Source organism: Astyanax mexicanus, chromosome 6 (genome assembly GCF_023375975.1).
Source record: "Astyanax mexicanus isolate ESR-SI-001 chromosome 6, AstMex3_surface, whole genome shotgun sequence".
Lineage (NCBI taxonomy): Eukaryota > Metazoa > Chordata > Actinopteri > Characiformes > Acestrorhamphidae > Astyanax > Astyanax mexicanus.
In genome coordinates this window covers 40803214-40830944 of record NC_064413.1, presented here as the reverse complement: position 1 = coordinate 40830944, position 27731 = coordinate 40803214, and the positions used below count along the sequence as shown (strand labels likewise).

The window sequence follows — 27731 nt, the reverse complement described above, 5'->3', positions numbered from 1 at the left end:
CACTCCTCTCTCACAACCACAGTTCAAAGTTTTGTAGTGAGTGCGGAAACAGAGCTGGACTGCGGTGGAAACAGCGCCTGTTGTCGACGTGGAGGAGAGCAGAGAGGCGCTGAGTTAGGAAACACCGCTGTGTCAGACACGAGTGTAAGGCTGAGGTGCTCACTGTACAAACAGCGATGAACTGCGGCAGGACGCGCTCCTGACTCCTGACGGGGCTTCGGTTGTTATTCCTCTGTGTTTCTGAGTCAGTATGGCTGAGAAGGGCGAGTTCGGGCCTTTAACGCGGAGCAGGAGACGGGCTACTATCAGCAGCAGCAGCAGTAAAATTGAACTCCTGAAAAGCTCCAATGGAGCTCCTTCAGCCAGCGCCAGTAAAACCAGGTTAAAGAGACAGGACTCTCACAGCAAGGACCCGGCGGAGGAAACACGCAAACACAGCCGCTCTGAGAGCCTGAGGTGAGTCTATGAGCTGCTGAAACACAACAGGGCTTCCCTAGTTTTACCCCCAACTAATTTAACCCTGCTGTGTAACTTCTGTAACTACTGTACCCTTAAAGCAGCGTTCACACGCACCCAAACATCTCCCTCAGTTTATGCAGACTGCAGATTCCCATTCACAGTCTGTGCTCAATTCTACCACAGGTTACTAACATCTTTTTATTGCCCCAGAACTAACTGCAGAAAAGAATGGTCACCTTGAACATATAGTTTAATGCCACCAATATTATGAAAAAAAATTAAGAACAGTTAACTTTTACTTAAAGGTTTGGGATAGGTAACTTACACTTTTTAATTCTTAGTCCACTCAGTGTGTATAGAGTTGTTGGTGTTGATGCACTGGTCATATGTTCATTCATATAAAAAAAAAACATGCTAAAAAAAAGTCCTTCAGGTCCAGTCAATAACCAGAAATTCTACAAGATCGAGTGGACAAAATGTTGTAGTAAACCACTTCGGCCTTTAAGGATTACAAATGAACTAAAAACTGCAATTTTAGTACTTAAAGAAAAAAATAAACAATTCTCCCAAATTCCAAATAAACATATTTTCAGTATTTATTTGCAGAAAATGAGAAATGGCTGAAATTAAAAAAAGATCCAGAGCTTTCAGACTTCAAATAATGCAAAGAAAAAAAGTTCATATTCATAAAGTTTTACACACTGCTTTTGGATAATTTATGCCATCCCTTGTGCAATAATTCAAGCAGTTCAATCTTCCTCTTGATTATATTTCAGAGGTTTTCAATTTGATTAAAGGTTTACTGGTTTACAGCTGGTAAGTAGGAAATGGATTTGGAAAGGAAAATGTACATTTACAAAGGCCTTTGTCTGTAGTAAAGCAGTCTTTGAACTGATTGTGTAACTGCACTCTCTACAGCAGAATTTACACACTTACACACAGCACACTTTCATCATAATCACTAGTAAAAGACACAGAAACACAGAGAACTCCATAACTATTAAAAGGAAAACATTTCTTCAGAGAAATTACAGAATAAACCAAAGAGCGGAGAGAGTGTCCTACACCTACAAAAGACTCTTGGAAACGGGAGAAAACTGGTACAGAAAGTGTCAGGTCTGGCTGACCCACATGGCAATGCCTTTAGCTCAGCTTAACACTGGACCAAGTCTCCGTTTCCGTTGGGAAGAGAAGACTTGAAGGTCTGACAGGTGAAGTTCAGTAATGAAGTCATTGCTAAGATGATAAAATAAAAAAGCAGCTTGTCTTGGCCATACAGCAGGGGTGTTCTAAAATGTGTGACCACTAATGTAAGCACAAAACAGCAAACCAAAAAATGAGTTGTTATATAATTAAAAAAAGTCTTAAAAACAGTCTACAATGAAAGATAGTTCTATAGTCTGATAGTTTATATATTTTTTTATCTCTGAAAAGTAAAAATACTAATAAATCCACACCTGCAGTTTATAACCTCCTCAAAATTTTTTATCATCATTTGCAAATACTTAGAAAAGTACAAATCAATTAAACATGTACTAAAATACTTGGGGCTGAGTATTATCCCATCCCTAAACAATGGTAAAAATAAACACTTTAGAACCAATTCGAGGCTCAATGCTAACATGTGGTGTCCTTTTCATACTGTTTATCCTATTACATTTCAACAATTTAATCAAGTAAGATTGAGGTCTGTTTATTATTTGGACTGAGCTGAATAAATATTGTATAGGACATGTTTAATGCAGTTTTATTATGGTATGTTAACTGTTAATGTATAATCCATCTATTCACTGTATCCACATATGTGACCGTTTTTACTGATTGCTTCACTTGCGTCTTTCCACAGTTGCCACAAGCTCCAGGAATCAATGCTGAGTTCTGCAAGTAGTTTCAAAAACTACAGAGGCATTCTGAACTGGTGTGTTGTCATGCTGGTAAGTCAGCAGTATAGCAATATAAACAGTTACATACACACACAAATCAATATTGTAAATAATCTAGAGAACAGGAAGGAGCTCATTTGCCAGTGACAGTACCTGGATCTACCTGAAATGTAAGAGTAGAAATCCCATCTGCATGTAACTACCTGTCACTCCCTTCCTGCTGTAACAGTGTCAACATACTCGTACTACTATTGCCTCATTCCTCAACATGAGTCACAGAGTCCCTGGTTGTAAAGCTGTGGCCACTGATACGTGAGCACAGACATGAACTTTTACGTCTCTTATCTTGTGATGATGAGACTGTGCTTCTGAATCATACAGCTTCCAATATCCACTGTGGTTCTGTATTGGTGGCTAATGTTGAAACACGTTGTTTGATATGCAATATGCCAAGACACATACACACTATAGGGACATAGTGTAGGCAAGGTAAGTTTATGGCAATTTGTGCATGGCTTACACACATTTTATGTATTTATATATTTGTACACATATTTAAAGTGTCTTATTATAGTGTTTGTCATTTAGAGGAGTCAGCTCCAAAATGTGTCAGTTCAAGTGTCCCAAAATTAATTAGACCTGAAATGATTTGGAGTCATCAATTCCAATGATGATTTATCCAGCTTTTGTTGGATTACTTTAGTCTCTAAAGTACTATTAAAATCATAGAATTAATCTATACAGTATTGCAAAACGTTGAGATATTAATACTTAAGAAACAGGAATATTTTTATTTTTACATTTTTACTTTTTCATATATATTTACCACTATTATCTTATCCATCTGGAAGTGCTGCTATTTTGTATGTTTACATGTGTTCTCTTGAGCACAGGGTACTTTTTAAACACAGAATCAGGAGGAAAAACAAAAGTACACTACATTACAATTTGTGCAGGGTGATATATTGTCTATATCAACAAGGTATATATCAAAATTATACACAATCTTTTAAAATATAATTATAATAGAAAGCTAATAGAACAGGAACCAGTGCAAGTTTATTTTTTATTGTGCAATATGAAGATGTTTAAAATTTTACTATAGATTATTTTCAGTATTCAGTTTCAGTATTATTATTATTATTATTATTATTATTATTATTATTATTATTATTTGTTATTATATTCGTTGTTATTTCATTTTTAATGTTTAAAAAATGGAGTAGACACAATATAAAGGCTTTTTTTAACATGACCCAGAACAGTGAGTAGTACAAACCATTAAAACTAAACACTGTGATACACAATGTGTATAAGCTTTATTCCCATCCTTAGTACTGCCCTTATTTCCATAGTCAGTAGTGTGAATGAGGTGTAAATGGTAAGAGCAATAGATCACAACAGATAGCAACAGATCCCACATCATTTGGAAGTGGCTGTGCCATAAAGCTGACCTGTGCAGTACTTCCAGCCCAGCTGAAACCAAGACTGCATTGGAAAACATTTTATTAGAAACCTCCCAAAGCGTTTTTGTGTGTGTGTGATGTGAACAACATAACGAGTTGCTGAAGGACTGACATTGCTCAAATCCTGAAGGATTTTTCCGCAGCTCTGCTAGAAAGAATGATGTCAGCTGCTCTGACACATTCTGACGGATAGATGCATTAGAAGTTTTGCAGCAATGTGTTTAAAGTTAAAACATTTGGAGATTAAAGTGTTTGTTGATCTCGCTGAAGTAAATGGCAGCGTATTCACTTGGCACTTGATGAATCATTGTTCTGAGTGTCTTTTTGGGGGACACAGTTAGTGCCAAGTGACACCTAAAAATAGATCGCCTGAAACACTCCACTGTCTGAACCTGAGCTGAAAATGGAGAGACGCTAGCCAAGTTCTTGGTTTCAAACTGTGAAGGATGCATTAACATTTTCTGCACAGTGTTGAGGATAGAACAAGGGTATATTTATAGTGTGTGTGACCTCTTTTAGTGATGAAAGTTATCTATTAGTGATTTTATGTTATTACTTCATGTTTAACCTTGTGTCTATGAATTAACCCTCATATTTTGATTGTGTAACCCTGAATGTGTCCTTTATTACATCAAAATATGATGTGCCCAGATCACATGATCAGCTAAGAATTGATAGTGTCTATGAAACTACAGAAGATTTAAATACATTTAATACAGTACAACCTTATCTAATGTCTTAATTCTGGTACACCATGGGAACCTCTTACCAAACACCTGAGCATCCAACTCCTTTTTATATTACAACCTAATAACACCTTAGCAAACAACAGCTAAGGCTGAGCAATATGACTTAAAAACCTAAATCTTAATTTGCCTTAGACAAATGCTGATATATATGATGCAATAAAAACAATACAGGTTTAGTATATCAGAGGGATATCAGTGTAATCCCTCTGGAAACCAAACAATTTCCATAGAAACGGCCGATGCACATCCCTTTTTTGAATATATTTGCATTTCAAAAAATGGTAACCTGTGTAGCAGACACCATATTAGAGTATGGACGTTTAAAAAAAAAAAAAAAATCTTAAAAACATCATCTAGCCCTATCAAGAGTTCTATAATAACACAGAGCTACATCTTAGCAGCAGCCTAACAACACCTTTGCGACCACATATTATCATAACAATCACATAGCTATAGTACAGCAACACCAACTTCAGCATAACTTTACCTACAGCTAGGGGTGGGCGATATGGCCCTAAAATATTATTACGATAATATTACGATTATCATGGTATTTTGGCGATAAAGATACTTTTGGGGATTTGACAAAACACTGAATAAAAAAAAATCAAGAATACACTACTGCAACAAATTGAAAATTTAATTTTATTATTGAATATGACATGATATGGCACACCCCTAACTGAGATATTAAAAAATACAAGAATTTTATCAGATTTGTAACAGAAGTCGATGATCCAGAATGTTATGATACTAAAAATGCACTTCATATATCTCCATATATCCAGGATTAAAGTAAAATAAATAATACTAGACAGATATAAGCTGTCTCTAGTAGATATAATTTTCTTTTACTAAAAACAGCAAAAAAGTAGTACCCTGATGTGATAATTAGTGGTTGGTGATTTGACACGACAATGTATAATATCGTTCACGATATTCAAAGATGTTGGCAATATTATTGCATTCGATACGATGTGTCACACCCTTACATACAGCTATACCATAGCAGCACCTTAGCAACTAATACCTATATGTTTGCAACACCGTACCAACCACCTAGCACTGACTTAGTAGCAAACAAGCTAAAACAACTATATAATAGCAACACCCCAGCAACCACCTGGGATATCAAAGCAACCTGTTAGTAAATATGGTAGTTACCTGTGACAATTTCTGTTCTATTAGTAAAACTTTAATAATAATAATAATAATAATAATAATAATAATATATCATGTGTTTATTTCACATCACATTGATTCGTATGTTCCTCTTCTTCTTTCTGCTCTGTAGGTCTTGAGCAATGCACGTCTGGTACTGGAAAATCTACTCAGGTATGTAAATGTTAAATACAGGATCAGTTTACAGGAGGAGGATTGCATTGTCTATAATCATTCTCACAGAAAGAGATTTGCTTATGGAAAACACTTGTGTGTTTGTTCTAGTTCTTGAATGTCTTAACAAACCCAGCTAAGCCTTACCAGTGAGTATTAAGTGTATGAAGCTTTATGTTTGGAATAGCAGAGATGATCGGACTGCCTGTGTGCCGGAGAGAAGAGCTCACAGGCCCAGCTCTCAAGCTCTCACACAGTGGAAATGCTGAACCCCATGCTGAGGGCACCATATGCTGCCATCATGTTATACACTGCTGCATGCAAGCAGCCAGTTTCCAGCTGCCAGCTCGAATCGCAGCCATGTGCAGCGCTGTGAACGATTTCATATGCAAAACAAACATTTATGAGGCGCAGTTCGAGCAGATGTGCAGCAGAGACAGGTACAGACAGGTAGTGCTTTATTCTAGAAGACAGAAGTAGACACAAGCAGATGTCTGAGTCTGGTTGAGGAAGGAGACTGCAGTAGAATAAACATGAACTAACTGCTGAGTGTAGACGAGTGTATTAAGAGAAATATTAGATACAGCAGTAAGAATAGTGAATGTACTGCATGAAAATTCATTATAGAATCTCATACGAAAGTCTTGGCACCCCTATTTGGTCAAATTACCTGTCCTCACTATCGAGCAATTACCTTGTATCTACTAGTGTTTTAGTACATGAGTCCAGTTCTTGTCTGGAATTGGTATTGTCTCAGGGTGAGGTGGAAATTGTTGTCGAGTCCAGCGCTTCTGTCTGAGTTAATGTTAATTTAGCTCACAGTGTTTAACCCTTTAACAGGCCTGGATTTTTGTCACTTTTTTGTCTATAAAAAAAGTCCAGTAAATCTGCAACTGACAAAATAGAATTAATAAAATAATAAAATTGTCTCTTTCCTGAACTTAATTTTGAAATCAATACAAATCCTAAATACAAATAAAACAGCTCACGTTAGTGCTTTGCGATATGATGATAAATATCGTTAAAACAGTAAGTTCATCAATTATTCATGCAAATATATAAAGTAGGCTACGATAAAATGTATTGGCGTGGTCACTTTGCATAAACTCGGTTTATATAATGATAATAAAGTAATCTTCGCAAAAAAAGCTTCATAATGTGGTTTTGCGACATGACGCTGCTTTACTTTTTTTTGACGGACACGCCGGTTTGCGACATGCTTTACGTTATTAAACTCATGAGAGCTGAATCTCCATTGGGAGACGCATTGTTCTTTTGAAAAAATTAGCTACTGCATCTACCTCATCTGTTTCCATTAGATACATATATATTGCTGCACTAAAAGGTAGTAATTCTCATTTGTGAAAGTTTGGTTTAATGTCACTTTGAAATAAAGTTGGAAAAAAGTAAGCAATGATATTATTTTTATTCGAAGAATAACTGAAAACATACATGGTATATGATTTTTCCCATATCGCCCATCACTAGCACACGTCCTCCAAACCTTTAGTTTTGTTATGTTTTATTACATCTATTTTCAAAAATGCAGAATTTGGGCCGATTTCTGTTACTGATCTGAAATTATTAAGTGAAGTAGAGAGATTTTCAGAATGTAAAAGTTATTTTACTGCAGAAAAAAGGGTATTTTATCACCCACACCTGTAGCCTGTATACAGGACAAGGCATATTAATAGGTTAATTTGTAAGAAAAGCCCATTCATTTGAAAGATCAGAAATGTCAGCTTTGTTTAAAAAAAAACAAACAGTGGATTTATTTTATTTACAATTTATTTATATAGACCTTTTAAGCATTTTTTCTATTTCAATTTCAGTGTCTAAATATCCTTAATAATTCTGTGGTAGTGAACTGTTACGGTGATATGGTATATTGTAATTAGTATTATATCAGTGGCATAACATTACAATAACATGTATAGACAATTAATTGTTTTAAAAAATCTGTTATAGTGACCGGCCTAGGTGGAGCACCATCATACAGGAGAACCCCGTGTTCCAGTGCTCCACCACTCAAGACTGTGGGATTTTATTAATTGGCACTGGCCATTGTGACCTTTGTCTCCTGTGCAGCTGCTCCAGAAAGTCCCATTCTGTTGCCAGTACTTGTGCAGATTATACACAAGCTGTGTATGTGTACAGTTGACCACCTGTATCATTGATGGATGCACCTGAATCTGAATACCACTCTAATCACAGACCTATATATAATATAAGATATATATGTTATATATGTTACAGTGAATGTCTAATGTCTATTCCTGTTTGCTCCATGTTACATTGTTTAAAGGTACGGCATTCTAGTGGACCCCATTCAAGTGGTGTCTTTGTTCCTGAAGGACCCCTATAGTTGGCCTGCAGCGTGTCTCATTATTGGTATGTCAACTATCATGCATTATCATGCAGCCCAGCACATTTTGAGATTATTTAGAGGTTATAACCGGAATAAAGGTTATCTTTTTTGTGTTTTAGTTACAGCTAAAAACGTTTAAATCTTTGTCAGATAAAATATTTTAAAAGAAGTTTTAGTAATGCATCCATATATTTAGAGCAGTGTTTCTAAAAGAAGCTGTTGTGTTTCAGTAATGTGGTTTAGAAGAAGTTATTCTGTTTCAGACTGAAGGGTCTGTAAGTGAGTTTAGAAGTAAGAGACAGTGTTTCTGTTTTCTGCTTATCTTTATTCCTCTTAGTCTTTGCTAAGCACAAACTTCCCGATCCCTGCTTGTCTTGGCTTACAGCGGGTGCTCTAGTGATGTTCTGTGCAAGTGCTTGCCACTCTCGTAGTGTGTGTGTGTGTGTGTTTGAATGGGGAAGTGTGATCCCTTCTGTCTCAGGGTTCATTCTGAGGGCAGAGGTTTGACTTAGTTTTATTGGCAGTGCATTATATTATATTTCAGGTCTGTCAAACATTTGTCATTTATTCTGTGCTGCTTTATAATGATAATAGCAATACTAATAAGTGTAATTGATATAGCACGTTTCTCAAATGCAAGAAAACAGCAAAAAACAACACCCAAATGATTCATTAGTTGACCCTGATAAGAAGCATTATGAGTAAGGGAAAGCTCAAGCTTAAGAGGTCTCAGACAGGCAAAGTGCAGTTACTATAAGCCATCAGGAAACACCTCAAAAACTATGTATTCTTACTTTATGGAAACCATGGAAACATCCAACATCCAAACCACGGAAGTAGAGTCACTCCAGCTTTAGGAAGATACGGTTCCAAAATAATGTCACAATCTTTCAGGGTATTTTTGCTATAGCAAAACACTGATATGTTTTATTTATTTCAAGTATATACTATTGAAACAAAATGTGGTAAATGTTAGGTTTTTGTAATTATGTAACTTGAAATCTGTATGCATTTTGTCTCTTTTATCAACAATAGTAACTTAGCAAGACTCTGATTTTGTATAAAATAATAATAATGTAACAACATATATAATGTATTATAAAAAAATGCTAAAGTGCACAATATTGAGTACATGCATATAAACCGCCAACTGAAAGCTTCACAGTAAATAATTGACTGCTTTCAGGACAGAATACTGATATGGATTTTGGTAATCACAATATTGTGTATTGTCTACAATATGATATGGCACATCCCTAAACAGAGCTGTGATGTGAGGCTCTGCAGGCCTTATAGCTGCAACATAGAAGTACTTGGGCAGGCTTTACTAAAAATGCTTTTTGACTCTCTTTAAGTAATAACATAGTTCAAATCTACCATACAAATGTATATCTTGTCATATTACTAAAAAAAACACAATGTGAAATTGTATGACAGGAACATGAATATTTGACAGTGCAAACTTCATAAATTTCACAACCTTGTTTATAACTAATATATAATACTCTTTCATATCTTTGTTCCAGTTTCAAATGTGTTCATACTTGCGGCGCTGTATACAGAGAGGAAATTAGCCATGGTAAGTTACACTCTCCCAAACTGAGACTATTATACAAGCAAAGAAATGTTCCATTCATGTGAAAAAGCATTTAATCCACTGGGATGCACAAGGTTAACATATAGGTATAGGTAAATAACGATATACAGCGAAGTAAAAATGGAAATATATTAGTTAGGATGACTACAGATTAATATAAGGAATGACTAAATGTGCTCTTCTGATCACATTAAGTGCTTTCTGATCTTTTTTACACAGGGATATTTTAGTGAGCGGTTTGGCCTGCTGGTTCACATCATCAACCTGTCAGTGGTCTTGTGTTTTCCAGTGGTCATCGTGCTCATGGTGCCTTCTGTAACACCAGGTGAGAGGTGGACACTTTTTATATACACAGACGCTGTTACTGGCACTGTCACTTTCATTTGGTCTTTTTGTATAAAGACTACATTTTGTAAGTGTCCTGGTTATAGATTTAGTCAGTTTACTTTTTTTTTTTTATACCAATGCTTATTATCCTTAATTAAATGTAAATCTATGCAACCTGTCTGAGTTATTCTGCAGTTATCTTATTATATTAAAATAATAATATATTCTTAAGCTGTTGGGAATTTAAATGTATCAAGTCTGAGTGGAACATTTGAAAGATCTAAATTAAATCTTCCCCCAGCAAATCCATCCCTAATCCATCAGCATGTAAACTCCAAACAATGTGTTCTTTATACTGTACTGCGTAAAGGTTTGTATAAAGAACAGTGGAATAATTACAAATAATAATAATCTATAAAGAAGTTGGTGGTTTGAAATATGGCACTGTATATATAAAATATTTCCAAAGCTCTTCTTATTATTTATAGTACTTAGTTCAAACACTTAACATTTTTAGGTATATCAGTGATTAAGGATTGTAAATCAGGTGAGCTAAATTAATAACTCACAAAACTATATCACTCAGAATGATTGTGACTTTGTTCTGTATGTATCTGCTTTAATATAATATGAAGTTTTACAAGCCAATTCACTTGTATTTCTCAGATAAATGGTTTTAAATAACATGTTTACGAGCAATACTTCGGTACCTCTAGTAATTGTATGGGCAGTAAACTACACTAAGATTAAACTACACTTGAAAAAGGTCTGATAGTTGGTTGAGTGGAGGTGTGTATATCGTCGCTGTCCAATGAAAAACACTTATCTCCATTTTTGTCGATTTTTAGTTTACTACATAATTTGAACAGACAGATTTGAACTGTCCCTTACAATGTGCCACAATTTCTTGATGAATGGACCAATAGAAACTCTTCAAAATAACCTGAAATAAACTCTTTTTAGATTGACTTCTATTGAAAGTTTACAAGTTTTTTTTCTCTCTCCTGTAAAGTTGCTTTTTTGGAGATAAGAGTTTTTAGGGTTCAAGCACCGAAGGTGCGTAGAACCCTATTGTTTTTGCTAAGATTTTTCTTCTTCTTATTATTATTATTATTATTATTCTTTTTCTCCTGAAAAAACAGTTGTGCAGCCTAAACCGTAAGTCATAGAGAAATGAAACTTGGTAGGTAGATGTAGGATCAGTGCATCTCGGTGGACAACAAAAATGGCACCGATTGGTCAAGTGGTGGCGCTATAAACAAGGAAATTCATTTTTCACAATTTTCTCAATAACTCAAAAACCATAAGACCTACATTCAAAATTCTTTTTTTGATGGATTCCTTGGGTCAATACCAACAACTTTCCAATTTGGACCATGCACGTCCGTCTATATAGATTTTTTGCTAATTTGCATAATATGCAAAACCTACTTTTGCAAACTAGTCCTAGGAATTTTGACCAATCCTGGCATGTTTGGTATCAAAACACTCGTGAGAGCATGCGCTTCAATATTCATTAAGAAAAAGTTGAAATATGTAAACAATATGGCCGCCATATGCAAATTAGTCCTTCCGGATATATGCCCCATTCACTTCAAGAGGTAAATTTGGAGCACTGTTTCTCAGCAACCGTGCAACCTAGCAAGTTGAAACTTTGCATGCAGAATCTATCATACAGCCTCTAAAGGATGTTCAAAGGGCAACTTAATCAATCAACATGGCTGAACACCATCAGCCAATCAGCATTCAGCAGACATTTTGGCAGGCTGAATGTTGCCCAATCTGGATGATATTTGGCAGTTATGTTCAGGTGGAGACACTGTAGTGACCTGCAAAGTGCTGAAACAATCCGCCCACTGGGGGGCGCTGTTCCAAAAAAACGAGTATATGTCAATCATGCTGTACTATTTTGACATCTAATTGTTTTTGCCATATTTAGTACAGTGGCTCTGACAAATTTCTCAATACAACTATGTTTAAAAAGTGCTTTGTTCATTCATAATTGCTAATTGTTTGAAAATAGCTATATTGAAACTACTCTCTGGATATTTGGCCTATCACCTCCATTTCAGTCTTGCTGCACACTGTAGAGTCTCTAGGTAAATGTTCATTAAAAACATTTGTGAAAATTTCACATTCAATACTCTCCAGGCATCAAGCAATCTGTGCGTCCTTGGAATTTCTAACCTAAATTGCTGTAACTCTGCAGTATTTGCTGTAATCTCACAATGTTAAAGACCTCTGTACAATATCACTCTGATGAAGCGCCATTTAATACAGAACTAGATTAAGAATAACTTGACATTACATGTCATATCAGAACATTCACTCCTTTGTGCCTCTTCTCAACATTAATAACAGGTGAAAGACTTTTGATCATTTCTAAATGTGACAGAATGTCTCCAATTGTGTTAGACCTTCTTACACATCACCATCCTATGCTCTAGTAGGCACCATTGTGCTAGTTGGTGCTTGATGAAGCGCCATTTAATTCAGAACTAGATTTATAATAACTTCGTAATTACATGTCATATCAGAACATTCACTCCTTTGTGTTAATTTAAACTTGTTTGGTCAAACATTCAGCTTGTTCTGCAAAGGTTCAAAGGTCAATCTGAACTACCACTTTGTGAACATTCTGGTTGAAGCCACCTGATCAATACCAATAACATGTAGACACCTTTTGACTAGTTCTAACTCACTTAATGAATATCCTACAAAGTTCACTAGATTTACATGTGAATTTAAGCACTGATCAGGTTGAAAGGCCTCTGCTCAACATTAATAACAGGTGAAAAACTTGATAATTTCTAAATGTGACAGGGCATCTCCAATCATATGAGACCTTCTTACACATCACCATTCAATGCTCCAGTAGGCACCATTGTGCAAGTTGGTGCTTGAACCCGATGATTGCCGCTTGCGGCTATATTTTTTTTTTATTATTGGCCAGCGACGATATGTTCTCAGTACATTTGGGACCAGACACAGATCTACATCTATACCTATATGTATCTGAATTTAATTACTGTGTCCACATCTGCTGAAAAAAAGAAAAAAACTAAATCTGATTCAGCTGGACTAAAAAGTGCAGGTATTAAAAACAAAATGTCTACACTATCCTGAATATCTATACTAACACTCAACCAATAACCAGCAAAGCACACCATGTAGATCACACTTCAGTTTAGTGTAAATGAGGGAAAACCTGAGCTATGTTTTAAAGTACTTTTCTTATGGTAGTGCATAAGATAAAAAGTGTATATTCACTGATTTAGAGGCTCAACGAATTGTAGATTATTTCAGGAAAAGCCTGAAAGCACAGCTCCATCCATATCATTAATGCCTGATTGTTTTGTGCTGCATTTACAAAACATCATATCAAGCTAATATCAGGACCTCCTGCAGCTAGTCTAGTAGGGAATGTACTGCCTCATTTCCTCTGGTCCATACCTTTCTCTGGCGCTCCTGTTCCTTCTCATCTGTTAGCACGACGGGAGGTGACAAAGACACTCCATCTGTCGGGGTTTGTGCCGTGCACCACCCTCCTGTATCAGACAGTAAGGTCAAGAGAGAGGCCACCGGGGCTGCTGCTGGCATTACAGCCCAGCCCCAATGACTCTCTCTGGGGCAGAGTTGTCCTCCAGAGCCCCTGCACGCACCATTTCCACCCAGCATATGGCTGCTATTGATAAAGCAGTAGTGGGCCACATGTATGTGTGCATTGCCAGGAATGGGGATGGGGAAGGAGGTTTAGTTTCACAGGGTTTTGGGAATGTTGATGGTGTTAGGAGTGTTTTAGTCTTGATTCAAGCTGTCTTTAAGAGTTCTGCAGTGTCTAGTTGCACTTGAGTTTTGCTGTGTAACTGAGCAATATAAAATCGGATTAGTTTCAGGATTAGACTTTAGTGCCCACGGTGTTCCAAATTTCTGTATGTGATTAGCATTAGCTTGCCTTAGTCACAATGGATGGCATTGCACCTCCTTAAGAGAGCTCTGCAGCTCAGATTCTTAGTAACTGTTACAGTGTGTTGATTTAAGTACACAAGTTAAGTTCTAAGGTTTTCTGCTCTTATATTGTCTTGTCTGTTTTTGGTTCTGCCCCTCCCTGTGTGTGTAGTTGGTGGAGCGATCGCATTGGGAGTCTACACCATCCTGTTTCTGAAGCTGTATTCATATAAAGATGTGAACAGGTGGTGCCGAGAGAGGATGCAGGTGAAGGCCCGCAGCCTGTCCAGATCATTGTCATGTAAGTACACAGAGTCTCCTTAAAAACTAAATAAAATAAAAAAATACACCTGAACACTCTGCTCTAGTGACAGCACTGAGAACACCACTGACCTTACAGATCAAGTCATGCCTGTTCCATATTTCAAATTACTGCAAAATCAGATAAGATTGCACATGGATAATGCATAAACGGGGGCATGAAAAACTCAAATAGTTATTGTACCAAACAGCTAAGCACCAGCTTTAGTGGGGTCACATCTCAGTCTTGCTAGCATGTTTTTAATAAGCTGTCTCTTCGAGTTTTGTCAAGTGACACCTGTGACCCAGTTTTATTTTTTCAGAATATGTTTGTCCAGAGTTGCGTATTTTCAATGTAAACTTGTCATTCAGACGAGTCAGTTATATTTCTCTCTGCAGGCTAAACCTGCCACTTCATTTCATACAACAGAGGTGATCAGCCAACATTCGATCTTCACTAACATTCTTGCTACTGAAAAAAAATCTAGTAAAAAGTTTTCCTTGGACAGAAGAGACACAGTTACTTCAAAAAGGCAAGATATATTTTTTTGAACAGGATTCAGAGGAAACCGGGAATGAGCAGGTGTCCCAATACTATTGTCTGTATAGTGAAGACATGTGGAAAAAAGTGTTGGCCTTTACTGTAGGGATGTGCCATATCGTATCGTTCGCAGTAATATCTCCAACAATTTTAATATCATAAACCATTATTATACCCTGAAATATCGTGCAATATCACCCACCCCTAATAATCACATTAGAATACTACTTTTTTGCTGTTTCAGTAAAAGAAAAAAATCAAACTGTTCCCATTTCCCATTATATATCTACTAGATACAGATTATATCTGTCCAGTATCATTGATTTTACTTTTATCCTGGATATATAGAGATATTTGGAGTATCATGACATTCTGGATCATTGAGTTCTGTTACAAATCTAATAAAATTCTCATTTAGGGGTGTGTCATATATCATATGCAATAATAAAATGCAATTTTCATTCTGTTGCAGTAGTGCATTTTTTAAAATATATATATTTTTAAATTCACTGTTTTGTCATATCGCGAAAATACCATGAAATATTGTGATATTATTTTAGGGCCATATCACCCACCACTACTTCACTGTCACAAAAATACTGTTAATCTGGAGATACAGTGAGAAAAAAACCTTCTTTACTTTTATTTGTGGACAGTGTAATTTTATTAATTGTTTTTATAAACTAATTTTGGATCATTTCTATTTGTTATTTAAGTTATTCTAAAAAGAGTTATTTTAAAAAGAGACCGGTATTCTGTGAATGGGCACCAGTCAGACTAACATATTACCTTGTCTTAATAAGTTGAATAATTATGGATAATATGTTTTACAGCCTGCGTGACTTAATAGACCTTAAATCAACATAAAAATCAAAGTATCTTTAACCCCTTGATCTCTTTGGAGCAGCACAATGATGTTGAAACGTTTCGAGTATTTCTTAAGCAGCTAGAATTATGCCCATCCTAACTGAGCCAGTACCACCCACACTTCTTCAGAGTGACCCGGATTAAATTAATTCATTTCTATTAATTTGTGCTTGTATATGACAGGTCCATCTCCTCCATCGACCGAGGGAGCAGTGCATGTATCTTACCCTGGAAACCTCTCTCTTAAAGGTGAGTAATGTGGCTTTCTGCAATCTTAGAGAACACATTTTTCTGATGATGTATTGTACTGGGGCAGATGGAGTCATTTAGTCTTTTTGATCCTTTTCCAGATTTGTTTTATTTTGTTTTTGCTCCCACTTTGTGCTACGAGCTCAACTTTCCTCGCTCTCCGTCTGTGCGGATGAGTTTCCTGCTCAGGAGGCTGTTTGAGATGGTATGTGTGAATACTGTAGGTGATATTACAGTACTGTCAAATGCTTATTTTCTTCCTTAAAGCAGAATTATGTCGTAGTTTTACCTGTACAATTACACTACCACATAATTCCATATGTGTGTGTGCCTTAGCTTGTAAAATGCATGTGCAAAGCTTGTCCTTTAGTGACGGCTCAAAGAAAAACTACACAATTCATAACTGCAAGGGAAGAAATCTCAATCCTCACGTTATGCTGCTTTAGTGGATCAAAAGATTCTGTATCCCTAATGTCTGTATGTCTGTTACAGTTGATCCTCACTCAGCTGTTGGTTGGTTTAACACAACAGGTATGTATTTAACCCACCCATCTTCTAACTTACTAATGCCTTTATTCTCTGGGTGGACATGAGCCCAGCAATTTAGTCCCCAAGAAAATGTATATAATTACATTTTAATAAACATGTTAGCAAAGTTTATTTGCCAGTTCCTTAATGTTTTTTGATTAATTGTCAGTGGTTCTGGCATTATCATAATGTTATATTAGTATTATATAAGTATTATACTTATTATTGTAAGTATTGTGTTGTTAAGTTAGGGCCCAAAGTGAAGGAAAATGTAGAGAAAGATTATAAAACTGAATATCATAGTGACCTCTACATTATTACCACTTAAATGTGAATAAAATATTGATATTTCTCATTTTTATGCCAATAAAACAGCCTTAATAAAACAGACATTGAAAATTTGAAATTGAAAACATTAAAACATTTTATTTTTTATGTATTGTCTACATTAAATTAAGAAAAGACAACAATATGAATCACAAAACTAGTGTTAACCATTTTTTCAGGGACTTTAAATAATAAGTGGGGTCAAATTGACCCCAAAGATAATAGGAGGGTTACACATTTTGCTGCATTGTAAGGAAGTAAATTTGGTTTTATACAGAGTCTGGCTGGATCTCAAGTAACATTGTTTTTTTTAATTGTAATGTTTTTTTTTTTTTTTGCTGTTCTAAAGTGGATGGTGCCAATCATACAGAGTTCAATGAAGCCACTGCAGGTATGCTGTCCTGTTTTGATTGTTCAGTTATGTTTCTCTGTTCAGTAACAGCATGTAGAGCTTTTAATTAACCCGCATTTCCTACACCTTGATATTGTAGGAAATGGATTACTCCAGAATGATGGAGCGCCTGCTCAGGCTAGCCGTGAGTACAGGACTTTGTTTTGTGAATTATATTTCATAGACATTTACAACAGCATAAGTAAATGAATGAAGTTATGAAAAAATATGTTGAAGATTTTCACAACAGAAAATATTCTGATTAACATTGTAATGCATAGCACAGTGATTTTTATTATATTTACTGCACATCTTTTAATTAAAAATCACTCTGTAATGAAATGTGCAGTTGGATCTGTGTCATTTCAGCACAGATGGCATTCTCAACATGTTTTAAAAATATTATTTCTGATAAAATAAAAAGTATGACTATATGATAAAATAGTTATATTTTAGTTGAATAAATTAAATCACGAATGTATGAATACATAACTTATCATCCTCCTTCTCAAACCTCAGGTACCCAACCACCTTCTTTGGCTGATATTCTTCTACTCATTTTTTCATTCATCTATGAACTTCATGGCAGAGCTTCTGAGATTTGGTGATCGAGAATTTTACAGAGACTGGTGGTAAGTGAACTATTAGTATTGGTATTATTATTGCAGCAGTTCATTTGGGGTCTGTGTAATGTGGTGTGGTACTTTTTTCTGTTTAAATTCCAGATTTACTTAATTTTATGATTGAATGTGTGTATTGTTGCCGTCACACAAAATCATTATAGTCTTCAAATTGCAGCTTTTCAAAAGAAAAGCAAAAACTTCCTTAACTGTAATTGAAGTCAGTGTAAAAATATATTTTATTTAAGGTAATATTGGATTCGTATTAGCATTTATATTGGTCCATTAATGATAAACATTTGACCAGCAGATTTACATTTGCTGCAACGCTGCAAGGTAGGCTGCAATTCTCGGTTGCAACATCAATAAAGCTTCTTCCAAAGTAAAGAACGCTTTGTGTATAGCTGAGAAATGCAGCCAGAGCTTTTGGAAGATGTTGTGTACTTTATGCCCCTTTCTGGCACGGCACAAAAATTAGGCAAAAAAAATAAATAATTAAGCCTCTGGAGTAGAAATGGTGTTTTTTTTTTTTTTTATTCTGATTAATTTCTGTTATAAAATGAAAAAGCATGCGAGTTTTGCACTGCTTTGTCCTCAGATGACATTTGTGCATTATTTCAACAAAAAGCCTGTTTCTTATGTGTGACCAACAGGCTACTTACTGAGTTTTGGTATCACGGACATACTGAGGACCCACCGGACTAACATAACTGTTATGTTAAAAATTGCATAATGGGTTTGGCGTAACAGTAACAATATGCTTATCTGGTCAAAGCTTCAAAGCAGGGTTTTGAAGTCTTTATTTCAACATAATTCCTTAAATTATGCCCATTTTTCTTTCAGGAACTCAGAGACTGTAACATATTTCTGGCAAAACTGGAACATCCCTGTTCATAAGTGGTGCATTCGGTAAGTGACTCAGGGCTTTGAAAGCAGTGGAGAGAGCTGCAGAGAAGCTGGATAAAATACAGCGCAGTGAAGCGCATAGAGACTGTAATGAAGAGACACTATAATGTGATCTGTCTGGCACATTATGTATGGTTATTTACTGTGTAGACTGACTGTTTATTCTCTCGCTTTCTCTTCAAAGACATTTTTACAAGCCCTTGCTGAGAAAAGGAGCCAGCAAGTTAGTGAGCCAATCGGCGGTATTCTTCGCCTCAGCTTTTTTTCACGAGGTGAGCTGTGCACAAATCAAATGTTGTTTGGAATATTGAATCATATTATTTCCATTAAAGTTAACACATTGTGCAGGGTGATTTACTTGGGTGAAAACTGTAAGGCTCGCAGGATGTGTAGATTATCAGCAGGATGGCTCATATTCTTTCACTTAAGAATATTTTTATCTTATGTACATTAAAGAAACATTAAATGCAGACTATTGGCATAAATACAGAAAGTATTTAGAACTGTGGGGCACATTATATCATTATTTCTTTTGAAAAATGGACTTGACACAGTCGCTAAGGATACGTTCACATTACAAGCCACATTGCTCAAATCCGTTTTTTTCTTTGCCCAGACTGGTTTTTGCCGTCTTGACGGTTCACATTCACAAATGTAAGTGATCTGTATCTGTGTGTAATGTGAATAAATCTGTCCCTGAAACACCTCACATACATACACTTATACATGTATAAACGTCGCCTTCTTCACCAACAACAAAAAACGTCTTTTGCTGGAGTGAAGAGCAAACAAGCTGGTCTGAAGTACACACTCAGGTCTAGGAGGTGAAAATAAATTCAGGCGGTTTGCTTTTGCTGTTTTTGCAGCTGTAGCTCCACGACTACACCAAGTGATGTGTGAGTACGACAGAGAAGCTCGTAGCGCATAGGTAAAAACAAAAAGACACATGAATTCTGATTTGACTGTTGACATTCATGTCGCATGTTTGGCACACAGCCATGATCTGATCAGATCTGAGCCACATTGAGCAAAAAATCTTATTTGAGTCACTTCAGCCTGGTAATGTTAACGTAGCCTAAGACCCAGCTTACTTCTGGTCAGTTGATGTGTCTTAATTATCAAGCCAAGCCACATACAAATGCACATTTAAGATAGATAGTAGTAATGCACTGAAATTTATTTTTTGGGCAAAACTGAACAAATTAAAAGTTTGTCTGAAGGCCGAATACTGAACTGAATAGTTTGCTTTAAAAAAAAAAAGCAATTACAAAATGGCGGTTTATCACATTTTTATTGAGCAGTCATACCAACATAGCACAACGCAGTGTTTCTTCACCATACGTTTTACAGTGGTGGTGCTCACAATTACAAAACTCTGCAGAGGGCTTTTAATTTGAATAACTGGGTGCAGACACAGCCTAAGCCGAAGTGGTTTAAGCACAGTTGCTAACAGCCGGGTTAAAACAAGTCAATAATGCTACAGGTCTAGCAGAGTTGATGACAGACCAAAGTCCCTGTGTTAGCTCAGTGTCTATATGGAGCTTTCCTGTTTGTTGATAGATTTAAGCTACATCTGGTGCTCTTTTATACACTGTAATGTGGTTTAAAAATTGTAATTGATCAATGTAAATTATTCTGTATTTTTTTAAAGGCTATACACACAATGTTCTTTTTTTGGGGCTGATTTTTATACTATGTTTATTCTCTTTAATCACTGTACATAAATGCCTGTGTCTGGAAAGGGTTAAGTGCTTCCACTCCTGAGGCTGTGTGTCCCCTGAGGCGTAGAGACAGGTGTGTGCAGTACTTGGCTGCTATCTGCTGCTCTTCAGCGCGGGTGAAGGTTAGAGCGGAGGGATGTAGTGGATGAGGAGCGGTGTAATGCAGCGTCGTATCACACTGCTGCTCTCCGAGATAAGCGGCGGTTTGAAAGCAGCGGACAGGAGAGCAGAAGAGAGGGTGTCTAAGCTACAGGTGCATCCAGATACCACAAGAAGCGCGCAGGCCTATTCAGAAGCACTCACCTTCAGAGGACATTTCACAAACAAAAACAGGTAGCAGTGAGTGGAGAACTTGTAGTAAATGGGTTCTAGAATGTCTTGAAGGTCTGCAATGCACCACAAGATGGATTAAATATAGGACAGAGGCAGCAAGGGAATGTATTTCCAGGTACAAGCAATTAGATGGGAAGTAGAGAAGATGGATTGCTTGAGTTTGGATTGGGGTGGTCAGGAACTAGGACATGACTGAATGCTGAATTGACCGTTGGTTTTTATGTGCTGCCATGTTTTTGTGGCCTGGTTGAGCCAACTGGATTTATTTAAAAGAGCGAGTGTCTGTTTTGCCTCTTTGTTTCTTGGCACTGAACGCCTGGTTTAATTCTTATTGCTGATATTTGCTGTATGTGTTTGTGTGCTCATGAGCAGTATCTTGTCAGTGTTCCTCTGAGGATGTTCAGACTGTGGGCATTCATGGGCATGATGGCTCAGGTAAGAACTCGCAGATTTTCTGTACAAACATGTTTTTTTGCATTTGAGATCTAACGGATATTATTTGACGGAATGCTCATATTTATGCTGCTATTAGAAGCACTTGTGACTACAAGTCTGTAGTCATATAATATATTGGGAAAGCCTTGTCCATCACCCTGATAATGGGATATGCCTACAGTCCCCCAATACCCTGGTTAAAATGATTAAGTCTGTGCAGCTTAGCTGATTTCTTTGACTTGTAGGAAAAGACAATGTTAAGAGTAAAGAAAGTATAAGTGTAAGTAGATGTTGGGGGTGGGTGAGAGGATATTTAAGACAAAAAAAAAACACTTCAAAATATTTTCATTTATTACAAAAATATAAACTACTGCAATGAAATCAATGTTAGTTTTATATGGTTTATCAATTTTAAACAGTAGAAAAAAAAAACTGAAAACCTTTGTCTATTTAGTAAATGCCAACTCTGACTCTAATTTTTGTATACAATTTTAATAATTATGTAACCATAAATAAATATTGAAAGATAAAAATAATGTAGCAAAACAAATCTATTGAAATATTAAAAAGCTAAATATTTAATACATGCATATACAATGAAAAGATAAACAACTATACAAAAAATATTCTCAAAACTACACAGTAAATACTAGACTAATTAGACAGAATACTACTATTGTCATACGATTTTGTTTTATATGCAATATTACTGTATCACAATATATTGTGTACAATACAATATGGCACACCAAACATTTAAAAATGGACAGTTTGAGTGTGTTAATCTATCAGTCATCACTAATAATTAACAATCATAGCAAAGTTACTTGAAACATTAACTAACCACACATTCACACAACAGCCAACTATGTTAACAGGCATAGTCACATAATGTTAAAGTCTTTATATTTCCATAGAATTGGTTAGAAATCTAGCATGATTTATCAGTAAAGTGTAAATCATTGTAATATGCAAAGAGCTTTAATTTATTACGTAAGTTATAAAGGGTGTCCATGTCATTTTGCATTTTTGGGAGCAAAATAAAATAAAAAAAATACTTTTCTTTCCACCTCTCCCTTTACAAATATTTAATTTATATATGGCGCACCTCTAATGGTTTAACTTAACTTAAACGGTCTTGGCACAATTCATTTTTAAGTAGGTGTGTGTGTGTATGCTACAAAATGTTACATTGAAAACTTTTCTGTTTGTTACAGATTCCATTGGCGTGGTTCGTGGGCCGATTTCTCAGGGGTAATTACGGAAACGCCGCGGTGTGGCTGTCTCTCATAATAGGCCAGCCAATCGCTGTTCTAATGTACGTCCATGACTACTACGTCATCCACCACCTAGAGGAAACTGCAGACCCTGGAGCGCTGTAGAGCTGCAGCGACGTCACCCTGACATTCATCGTTTCAGCTGACTCCTCTAAAAAGCTGCACCTTTTTAAGGACAATTTTCTTAAAAAAAAAAAACACTTTATATAGGGAACAAAAATCCATCCGCTCTCTAAGGTTTAGAACTCACTGAATTTTAGGACTTAGTGATGCCTCCTTGAGATTACACTGAATGTACTACCATATAGATGTACTGTATCTTTTTCTTTGTGGGGGTCATAATGTTTAAATGCATAGATCATTATTTTTTTAAAGAATGTTGTTTTAGGGTAATTTATATATATATATGAGGTAATTTTTAAAGGGATACATCAGGTAAAAAAATATGCTGCACACAATTTGCCATATCTGAGATTCTTGTGATATTTTTATGTAAAAAGAAGCTGGTTTTATTGATGTGTTGATTTTAAATGGGATGTAATATTGTTGTTTGTTTACCAGTGTAATGTGCCCCACTTTGAGCACATGTGGGTGTGAAGTGAGGGTTTACATGCGTAATTGTATGAACTCAGCAAAGTCTGGGAGTGCCACCTACTGGTGTCTCATGAGACATATAAAGCTTGTGAATGAAGCTCTTTGGCCATGTAATTATTCCTTTATGTGGAGACATTCATCAAACATAATTATATTCCACAGAATACCGGACGCGCTGTAATCTCCGACTGTGCTATTTTCTGCAGATTTGGTCCTTTTGGAGCCATTTGTTTTCAAGATGATGAGGGTGCCAGATCCAGCCCAATCAGTGCAAGTTTGTGATAAATGGCTTTGGAGATAAGTCCTATAATAGCTGCTGGTTGTACTGTATAAGCTTCCTATCAGCAGCGCAGTGACGCAGGCATGCTTTAAGACTCAGTGCTATCTAAAAGGCTGATTGGACGCTACAGCACCATGCTCTGTTTAGAATACATTGCCATAGGCTCGAGGAGCGCAGTGTTGGAAGAATGATTACAGTACAAGGAATCAATGCCATTGATGCAGAGATGCAGTTTATCTATGTAAGCAGTAGGGCTATGCCTTACATCAAGTTTATTGTATGTCCTAAAGTTTTGCAACTTGCAACTATAACTCTGCCAAGTACTGCAGGTAGAGTAATATAGGGCTATAGAAAGTGTGTGTGTGTGTGTTTAGAGTCTCATTAAAAGGCTATTATCTGTGTTTTCTTGGTATAGTTGAACCAAGAGAGTTCAGCAAGTGACACACCGTGACCTCAAACACTAGCTAAAAAAACTGACCCACCCTACATTTATACCACCCTCAGGTTTTATTATATTTATGCCCACAAAATTTACACACACCAACAACTGAAAACAAAGTAAAACACTGCGGCATATCGTGTTTAATTTTGCAGAGCAGCTTATCGCCTATGGAAATATGAAGTTGCTACACAAACCAGACCTCATGATCATAGCTTCTCCTGTTCTAGTGTCCACAGAAATAAGCACAAATGAAGCAAAAACTGGGGAACAGAGAGATATACTAGGCTAAAAGCTAACATCTGGATCACGTTCCGGTCCCTCCAAAGTAAGCTTGGGCTAACTAAGCTAACTGGAGCTAAACACACTTCAGGGGCAAAGCCACAGTCTCTTTTTAGCTTGCAAACAACACATTAAACTGACAAGTCACAATGAGAAGACTGCAACACTATCCGGGCAGAATAATTACAGTGTTTCTGTTACATTTTAATAATTAGCTTTTATATGCAGCTTTTTTTACTGAGTAATCAGTGCTGGAAATCATTCAAAGAAGTAGAATTTTTTTTTTTTTTCATCACTATAAAACAAATTACTCTCGTATAACAAGGCTGGAAACTAGCTTGTGCCTTCACATCTTAAATCTTTTTATTATTATTATTATTTTTTTTACACATCAAAGAACAACTCACAATATTCAGTGAATGCATTCTTTGGCATCTGTGAAAATGTGCTGTAATGTGAGAGACAATACATAAGTGCCTACGTCCTTTTTTTTTTAATCTTTTTTAATGTCCACTTATGACCTTAATATGGCTTATGTGACTGTTTTCCAACCTCAATTGTACTCCAGGCTTTTGTTTCCCTTTAAAATTGATATGATTGCCCTGTACTGTGCCTCTTTTTAGTGTGGGTGGGGCTAAATGGTCAAGCTAAATAAGTGAATATATGTAAATGAGCCAGTTATGACATTAGAGACAAGCCGCATTTGCAGCTTAGTTTCTATATATGCATTGTATTGTTTGATGAGTGAATAGTATGTTTTGAAACCAAATTGAAAACCTCTGGAATATAATCAAGAGGAAGATGGATGATCACAAGCCATCAAACCAAGCTGAATTGCTTGAATTTTGGCACCAGTAGTGGCATAAAATTATCCAAAAGCAGTGTGTAAGACTGGTGGAGGAGAACATGCCAAGATGCATGAAAACTGTGATAAAAAACTAAACTTTAAAATCTTAAAACTTTATGAATATAAACTTTTTTTTTTTTTTTTTGCATTATTTGAGGTCTGAAAGCTCTGCATCTTTTTTGTTATTTCAGCCATTTCTCATTTTCTGCCAATAAATGCTTAAAATTACATTTTTTAATTTGGAATTTGGGAGAAATGTTGTCTATAGTTTACAGAATAAAACAATGTTCGTTTTACTCAAACATATACCTTTAAATAGCTAAATTAGAGAAACTGATTCAGAAACTGAAGTGGTCTATTTTTTTACAGAGCTGTATAAAACACTATTTTGCTTAAATAAATAAAGGGAAATTCAGTTTTTCATGCTAAAAGGCATTTTGACAGTGAAGAAAGCTATTGTTGGCTGCTAACATCCTTTCTGTCTGACATATAAAAGTAAGAAAAAATGTATTTGTTCTGAAACAAACGCCACCTTGTAGTCAACTTTATGGTCTTTGCCTTAGAAGCTCTTCTAAACATCCTGATGGCTCTCGTAAGTTTTTATCCTTTCCTGTTCAGAGCGGAGTGTGTCATTGTGTTGCGCCCCTATCCCCAACTCGACAAAAAGCCCTTCAATTGTAACGTAGAGTTCTCCCGACTGATGGCGTCTATAAAAAATAAGCTTTAGTGAGTCTAGACTCACTTATACTGCACCAGTGGTGTGAATGGAAGAGCCTAGGTCATGGTCACGTCTCTTTCCCCTCAATTTCTTTCAGTGTGTTTATTCGCAGGCTGTAGGGTGAGGGTCTGCTCAGGATGCTGTCTCACCTGCCAGATCCAGGTCTTTAACTGCACGGCGCTGATGAAAAGCAGAGCACTGGATATTCACTTTACTAAAGTGGCTCAAGGAGATGGAGTAATTTTCCGCTCTGAAACTGGCACCCCGAGGTCAGCCGAGTGTCGTGCAGTAGTTTTTCATTCCTTTGCATTAGAAGGAAGTAGTGGGTATTTTTGGGTGGTGGGGTGAGAGGGGGAACTGTATCCTATCTATCAATAGTACAATGAATCAGATAGGTGCATAAATAACACATGCCTCTGTTAAGGTCTATAGAATCACAGCCTATAATAGAGAAAACTATGTAAGCAAGGTTCCCTTGAAATTATAGAATTACGTAACGCATCAGTTGACTTGCATATGACTTAAAAACATGCATTCAGCAAACAACATTCAGTTCCTCTTTTTCACTGTGCTTAAGTGTGACTATTGATTTGTAAAACTCATGTCATTTTTACAAGTGTTTCATTTGGAGATGAAGACAAGATTAATATGAATATCTTATTTCTCCGTCTAAACACAACCTATAAATATACATGTAATTTATGGGCTTACACTGACATGCCAAAAATCATGGAACAGGAACTAGTATTGTGTCCTGTTACTTTTGCCATGTCCCATGAAAGCTAAATAATGCTGCACTGACAATATATTATATATGGATATGATTTCTGTGATTTTTTCTTATTCTGCAAAGTGGACATTTTGAAGATCTGGGGTATTTACATGCAACAGTTTTAGATCATATATTGTTAAGTATGTGTGCTACACATATATGCATATGTTATATATAACATACGCAATATAACATATGCATATGGCTAAATATGTCTAATATTTTAAAATGTGACAAATACACTATATGGACAAACATATTGTGCAGACTGTCTATATATATTTTTTTTTCTCTTCGCAATTTAGCTAGGCCAATTGTCACATCCACTCAGCTGCTACTCAGCTGTATATCCCCATCACTAGTAATGCCCCAACACAAGGAGGGTGAAGACAAGCACATGCCTCCTTTGATGCATGTGAAGTCAATCACCATCTCTTTTCAAACCAATTGTGCTCTCTCAGGGCTCTGGCAGCTGATGGCAAGCTGCATTACTTAAACCAGCGATCTCTCGAACATAGTTGCAGCACTTTAGACAGCTGGACCACTCTCTTTCTAATAAGCTAACTGGACATTGTGGAACTTTAATAAGATGACACCGCTGCAACAAGTCAGATAATGACATTTCTTCCCTCCTAGATTTTCCACCATCAATAGTGGAAGCATTTCACAACCACAGCAACTCAGATACTTAGAATCAGAGCAGTTACAGAGTTTTACAGTTTACTACAGTGTTACAGAAAGGGGTTCTCACTGTTTGGGGGTTCAGTGTTTATAGAACCGAGTCATTGATGACAAGGTTCTGGGTATGGTACGCAAGTTTGGTGCAACCTTAAACCCAACCTGCTCCTATCAGTCATCTGTCCTCTGAGTGTGCTCACTAGTATGTATATGGGTTAAAGGTGGAGACTAAATTGTGTATCTGTGTCGAGCACAAGAATGGTGCACGTGGTTGTTTTGCTTGTCTTGCAGAGAAGTCTTGAATGCTCTGCTGACTCATTAACTCTAGACCTCCAAATCTACTGTTAGAGCTGTGAAGGCAGACCAAGTACTTATTCATGCCTATAGATTTAGATTGGGATGTCATTTGTAAGTGTAATGTGTAAGAGTCCCTGTATTTTTGTATATATTGGGGCAGTTTCCCAAACAGGGATTAAGCATAGTTGTGGAATAAA

At 36.3% G+C, this 27731-nt stretch overlaps 1 protein-coding gene across 3 annotated transcripts; it reads left to right on the top strand.

Moving 5' to 3' along the window:
• Positions 1-32: 32 nt before the first annotated feature.
• On the top strand, positions 33-23318 carry dgat1b (diacylglycerol O-acyltransferase 1b). 3 transcript variants are annotated; one of them, XR_007439585.1, is made up of 17 exons: positions 33-456; positions 2306-2393; positions 5852-5892; positions 8198-8283; positions 9787-9839; positions 10077-10182; positions 14305-14433; positions 16024-16089; positions 16191-16294; positions 16582-16620; positions 17294-17335; positions 17436-17480; positions 17855-17967; positions 18799-18864; positions 19046-19133; positions 19728-19789; positions 21288-21350. XR_007439585.1 is itself a non-coding variant. In XM_007249714.4 (17 exons), exons 1-17 carry the CDS (start codon positions 251-253, stop codon positions 22730-22732), a joined length of 1500 nt encoding a protein of 499 aa, XP_007249776.3. In that variant the 5' UTR covers positions 34-250; the 3' UTR covers positions 22733-23318. The 3 variants fall into 3 exon arrangements, 2 of the variants coding, with proteins under 2 accessions (XP_022529272.2, XP_007249776.3); XM_007249714.4 differs by lacking the exon at positions 19728-19789 and adding an exon at positions 22568-23318 and having other exon boundaries at positions 34-456; XM_022673551.2 differs by lacking the exons at positions 19728-19789; positions 21288-21350 and adding an exon at positions 20604-21281.
• Positions 23319-27731: the final 4413 nt, after the last annotated feature.

Excerpts from the sequence above, each read along its gene's own strand:
- dgat1b (XM_007249714.4), top strand. The coding sequence starts at position 251 with ATGGCTGAGAAGGGCGAGTTCGGGCCTTTAACGCGGAGCAGGAGACGG. Across the intron at positions 16,621-17,293 it reads TGGTTGGTTTAACACAACAG|TGGATGGTGCCAATCATACA; the intron begins GTATGTATTTAA and ends GCTGTTCTAAAG. Across the intron at positions 21,351-22,567 it reads TCATGGGCATGATGGCTCAG|ATTCCATTGGCGTGGTTCGT; the intron begins GTAAGAACTCGC and ends TGTTTGTTACAG.